Consider the following 5823-nt stretch of genomic DNA (forward strand, 5'->3'; position numbering starts at 1 on the left):
TGCCGATGGGTGCTCTTAGGGTGCCGATGGGTGCCCTTGGGGTGCCGATGGGTGCTCTCGGGGTGCACAGAAGCACCCTAGGGTGCCCTTGGGTGCAATTTGGGTGCACAGAGGCACCCTTGGGTGCCCTTGGGGTGCCCATGGGTGCTCTCAGGGTGCCGATGGGTGCCCTTGCGGTGCCGATGGCTGCCCTTGGGGCACCCATGGGTGCTCTCGGGGTGCACAGAGGCACCCTAGGCCGCCCTTCCCCACCCTCACCCCCACCCTCTTTCTCCCCCCCCCCACCCAGTCGGGGTGACGGCCCCCTCCGTCTTCCCCCTGCGGAGCTGCTCGGCGGGCGCCAGCACCCACGCGGCGGTGGCCTGCCTGGTGGACGGCTACTTCCCGGGGGAGGTGTCGGTGACGTGGGACAGCGGGAGCGGCGCCGGCACCCACCGCGATTTCCCCGCCGCCCTGCGCGGCTCGGGACGCTACAGCATGGGCACCCAGTTCACCCCCGGCGCCGGCACCCGGCCCGACCGCCTGCGCTGCAACGTCTGGCACCCGCCCTCCCGCTACACCGGCGGCGCTGATGTCACCGGTGAGGAGAGGGGATGGGGGGGGGAGAGAAGGGGGGGGTGGCGGGTGAGGGGACACTTGGGTGGGGACGGTTGGGTGGGGACGGTTGGGTGGGGATGGTTGGGTGGGGGGACAGTTGGGTGGGGGTGACAGTTGGGTGGGGACACTTGGGTGGGGACGGTTGGGTGGGGGGTGACAGGAGAGGGGACAGTTGGGTGAGGGTAACAGTTGGGTGAGGTGACAGTTGGGTGGGGGTGACAGTTGGGTGAGGTGACAGTTGGGTGGGGACGGTTGGGTGGGTGACAGTTGGGTGAGGTGACAGTTGCAGGGGGGTGACAGGAGAGGGGACAGTTGGGTGAGGTGACAGTTGGGTGGGGGTGACAGTTGGGTGAGGTGACAGTTGGGTGGGGACAGTTGGGTGGGGGTGACAGGAGAGGGGACAGTTGGGTGAGGGTAACAGTTGGGTGGGGGTGACAGTTGGGTGGGGACAGTTGCAGGGGGGTGACAGGAGAGGTGACAGTTGGGTGGGGGGACAGTTGGGTGAGGGTAACAGTTGGATGGAGGTGACAGTTGGGTGGGGACGGTTGGGTGGGGGTGACAGGAGAGGGGACAGTTGGGTGAGGGTAACAGTTGGGTGAGGTGACAGTTGGGTGGGGGTGACAGTTGGGTGAGGTGACAGTTGGGTGGGGACGGTTGGGTGGGTGACAGTTGGGTGAGGTGACAGTTGCAGGGGGGTGACAGGAGAGGGGACAGTTGGGTGAGGTGACAGTTGGGTGGGGGTGACAGTTGGGTGAGGTGACAGTTGGGTGGGGACAGTTGGGTGGGGGTGACAGGAGAGGGGACAGTTGGGTGAGGGTAACAGTTGGGTGGGGGTGACAGTTGGGTGGGGACAGTTGCAGGGGGTGACAGGAGAGGTGACAGTTGGGTGGGGGACAGTTGGGTGAGGGTAACAGTTGGATGGAGGTGACAGTTGGGTGGGGACGGTTGGGTGGGGGGTGACAGGAGAGGGGACAGTTGGGTGAGGGTAACAGTTGGGTGAGGTGACAGTTGGGTGGGGACGGTTGGGTGGGGACATTTGGGTGGGTGACAGTTGGGTGAGGTGACAGTTGCAGGGGGTGACAGTTGGGTGGGGACACTTGGGTGGGGACGGTTGGGTGGGGGTGACAGGAGAGGGACAGTTGGGTGGGGACAGTTGGGTGGGGACAGTTGCAGGGGGTGACAGGAGAGGGGACAGTTGGGTGAGGGTAACAGTTGGGTGGGGGTGACAGTTGCAGGGGGTGACAGTTGGGTGGGGACAGTTGGGTGAAGTGACAGTTGCAGGGGTGACAGGAGAGGGGACAGTTGGGTGGGGACAGTTGGGTGAGGGTAACAGTTGGGTGGGGGTGACAGTTGCAGGGGGTGACAGTTGGGTGGGGACAGTTGGGTGGGGGGGACACAGTTGGGTGAGGTGACAGTTGGGTGAGGGTAACAGTTGGGTGGGTGACAGTTGGGTGAGGTGACAGTTGCAGGGGGGTGACAGGAGAGGGGACAGTTGGGTGAGGTGACAGTTGGGTGGGGGTGACGGGTGGGTGACAGTTGGGTGGGGGTGACAGTTGGGTGGGGGTAACAGTTGGGTGGGGACAGTTGGGTGAGGGTAACAGTTGGGTGGGGACAGTTGGGTGGGGGTCACGGCACGGTCACCACCGTGACACGATCGCCACTGTGACGCGGTCACGACCGCGGCGCCATCGCGACCGCAGCGCGCCCTTGCCCCCGCGTCCACCTGTGCTGCTCTGCTGCTCTCGCCTCGCCCTCGCCCTCCCCCTTTTGACCTCGCCCTCCCCCTTTTGACCTCGCCCTCCCCCTTTTGACCTCGCCCTCGCCCTTTTGACCTTGCCCTCGCCCCGCGCTCACTGGCCCCACTGACCGCCTCCCCCCCAGTCTTTCCCCAGACCCGGGCCCCCACCGTCGGCCTCTTCCACACCTGCGACGTCACCTCCGTCCAGCTCCTCTGCCTCGTCACCGGCTTCACCCCGGCCCAGGTGACCACGGAGTGGCTGGTGGACGACGCCCCCCTGGCCCCCGCGCCCCGGGCCGAGCCCGTCGAACCCGAGGCCACCGGCGGCACCTTCCGGACCACGTCCCACCTCAACGTCACCTTGGATGACTGGCGGCAGAAGAAGTACGCCTGCAAGGTCACCCACCCCGCCTCGAGCAGCACCCAGGAGGTCGTCGGCCACAAGTGCTTGAGTGAGTCCGACCGACGTTGAGGTGGGGGGTGGCATCTCCGTGGGGTTGGTCCCATGTTGAGTTTTGGGGTGGCATCTCCAGGGGTTGGCCCCACGTTGAGTTGGGTGGTGGCATCTCCGTGGGGTTCACCTCACGTTGAGTTTTGGGGTGGCATCTCCGTGGGGTTGGTCCCACGTTGAGTTGAGGGGTGGCATCTCCGTGGGGTTCACCTCACGTTGAGTTTTGGGGTGACATCTCTGTGGGGTTGGCCCCACGTTGAGGTGGGGGGTGGCATCTCCGTGGGGTTGGCCCCACGTTGAGTTGGGTGGTGGCATCTCCGTGGGGTTCACCTCACGTTGAGTTGGGGGGTGGCATCTCCAGGGGTTGGCCCCACGTTGAGGTGGGGGGTGGCATCTCCGTGGGGTTGGCCCCACGTTGAGGTGGGGGGTGGCATCTCCAGGGGTCGGCCCCACGTTGAGTTGGGGGGTGGCATCTCCGTGGGGTTGGTCCCACGTTGAGTTGGGGGGTGGCATCTCCAGGGGTTGGCCCCACGTTGAGTTGGGGGGTGGCATCTCCGTGGGGTTGGCCCCACGTTGAGGTGGGTGGTGGCATCTCTGTGGGGTTGGCCCCACGTTGAGTTGGGGGGTGGCATCTCCGTGGGGTTCACCTCACGTTGAGTTGAGTGGTGGCATCTCCGTGGGGTTGGTCCCACGTTGAGTTGGGTGGTGGCATCTCCGTGGGGTTGGCCCCACGTTGAGTTGAGTGGTGGCATCTCCGTGGGGTTGGCCCCACGTTGAGTTTGGGGGGGGCATCTCCAGGGGTTGGCCCCACGTTGAGGTGGGGGGTGGCATCTCCGTGGGGTTGGCCCCACGTGGCTTTGGGTGGTGGCATCTCCGTGGGGTTCACCTCACGTTGAGTTTTGGGGTGGCATCTCCGTGGGGTTGGCCCCACGTGGCTTTGGGTGGTGGCATCTCCGTGGGGTTGGCCCCATGTTGAGTTGGGGGGTGGCATCTCCGTGGGGTTCACCTCACGTTGAGTTGAGTGGTGGCATCTCCGTGGGGTTGGTCCCACGTTGAGTTGGGGGGTGGCATCTCCGTGGGGTTGGCCCCACATTGAGTTGGGTGGTGGCATCTCCGTGGGGTTGGCCCCACGTTGAGTTTTGGGGTGGCATCTCCAGGGGTTGGCCCCACATTGAGTTGGGTGGTGGCATCTCCGTGGGGTTGGCCCCACGTTGAGGTGGGGGGTGGCATCTCCAGGGGTCGGCCCCACGTTGAGTTGGGGGGTGGCATCCCCGTGGGGTTGGCCCCACATTGAGTTGGGTGGTGGCATCTCCGTGGGGTTCACCCCACGTTGAGGTGGGGGGTGGCATCTCCAGGGGTTGGCCCCATGTTGAGGTGGGGGGTGGCATCTCCAGGGGTTGGCCCCACATTGAGTTGGGTGGTGGCATCTCCGTGGGGTTGGCCCCACGTTGAGTTGGGGGGTGGCATCTCCGTGGGGTTGGTCCCACGTTGAGTTTTGGGGTGGCATCTCCAGGGGTTGGCCCCACGTTGGGGGGGGGGGGGGCATCTCCGTGGGGTTGGCCCCACGTGGCTTTGGGTGGTGGCATCTCCGTGGGGTTCACCTCACGTTGAGTTTTGGGGTGGCATCTCCGTGGGGTTCACCTCACACTGAGCTGGGGGGTGGCATCTCCGTGGGGTTGGCCCCACTTTGAGTTGGGGGGTGGCATCTCCAGGGGTTGGCCCCACGTGGCTTTGGGTGGTGGCATCTCCGTGGGGTTGGTCCCACGTTGAGTTTTGGGGTGGCATCTCCAGGGGTTGGCCCCACGTTGAGTTGAGTGGTGGCATCTCCGTGGGGTTGGTCCCATGTTGAGTTTTGGGGTGGCATCTCCAGGGGTTGGCCCCACATTGAGTTGGGGGGTGGCATCTCCGTGGGGTTGGCCCCACGTTGAGTTGGGGGGTGGCATCTCCGTGGGGTTGGCCCCACGTGGCTTTGGGTGGTGGCATCTCCGTGGGGTTCACCTCACATTGAGTTGGGGGGTGGCATCTCCAGGGGTTGGCCCCACGTTGAGGTGGGTGGTGGCATCTCCGTGGGGTTGGCCCCACGTTGAGTTGGGTGGTGGCATCTCCGTGGGGTTCACCTCACATTGAGTTGAGTGGTGGCATCTCCGTGGGGTTGGCCCCACGTTGAGTTGAGTGGTGGCATCTCCGTGGGGTTGGCCCCACGTTGAGTTGGGTGGTGGCATCTCCGTGGGGTTGGCCCCACGTTGAGTTGAGTGGTGGCATCTCCGTGGGGTTGGCCCCACGTTGAGTTTTGGGGTGGCATCTCCAGGGGTTGGCCCCACGTTGAGTTGGGTGGTGGCATCTCCGTGGGGTTCACCTCACGTTGAGTTTTGGGGTGGCAGCTCCAGGGGTCGGCCCCACGTTGAGGTGGGTGGTGGCATCTCCGTGGGGTTCACCTCACGTTGAGTTGAGTGGTGGCATCTCCAGGGGTTGGCCCCACGTTGAGTTTGGGGGGGGCATCTCCAGGGGTTGGCCCCACGTTGAGTTGGGGGGTGGCATCTCCAGGGGTTGGCCCCACGTGGCTTTGGGTGGTGGCATCTCCGTGGGGTTCACCTCACGTTGAGTTGAGTGGTGGCATCTCCGTGGGGTTGGTCCCATGTTGAGTTTTGGGGTGGCATCTCCAGGGGTTGGCCCCACGTTGAGGTGGGTGGTGGCATCTCCGTGGGGTTCACCTCACGTTGAGTTTTGGGGTGGCATCTCCGTGGGGTTGGTCCCACGTTGAGTTGGGTGGTGGCATCTCCGTGGGGTTCACCTCACGTTGAGTTGAGTGGTGGCATCTCCAGGGGTTGGCCCCACGTTGAGTTGGGGGGTGGCATCTCCGTGGGGTTGGCCCCACGTGGCTTTGGGTGGTGGCATCTCCGTGGGGTTCACCTCACGTTGAGTTGAGTGGTGGCATCTCCAGGGGTTGGCCCCACGTTGAGGTGGGGGGTGCCATCTCCCCAGGCTTCCCCCCACGTGGCTTTGGGTGGTGGCATCTCCTTGAGGTTCCCCCCACGTG

At 64.9% G+C, this 5823-nt stretch overlaps 1 gene segment (V, D, J or C); it reads left to right on the top strand.

Annotated features, from left to right (window-relative positions):
• Positions 1-289: 289 nt before the first annotated feature.
• Positions 290-2807, top strand: LOC140646080 (immunoglobulin heavy constant epsilon-like; the record flags this gene model as incomplete). The annotated part of the segment is given in 2 exon segments: positions 290-580; positions 2479-2807. Coding segments are annotated over 2 exon segments (620 nt in total), but the record flags the coding sequence as incomplete, so codon positions are not given.
• Between the last annotated feature and the right edge of the window lie 3016 nt (positions 2808-5823).

The sequence above is a fragment of the Ciconia boyciana genome, unplaced genomic scaffold, assembly GCF_034638445.1.
Source record: "Ciconia boyciana unplaced genomic scaffold, ASM3463844v1 HiC_scaffold_184, whole genome shotgun sequence".
In the NCBI taxonomy this organism is placed as follows: domain Eukaryota; kingdom Metazoa; phylum Chordata; class Aves; order Ciconiiformes; family Ciconiidae; genus Ciconia; species Ciconia boyciana.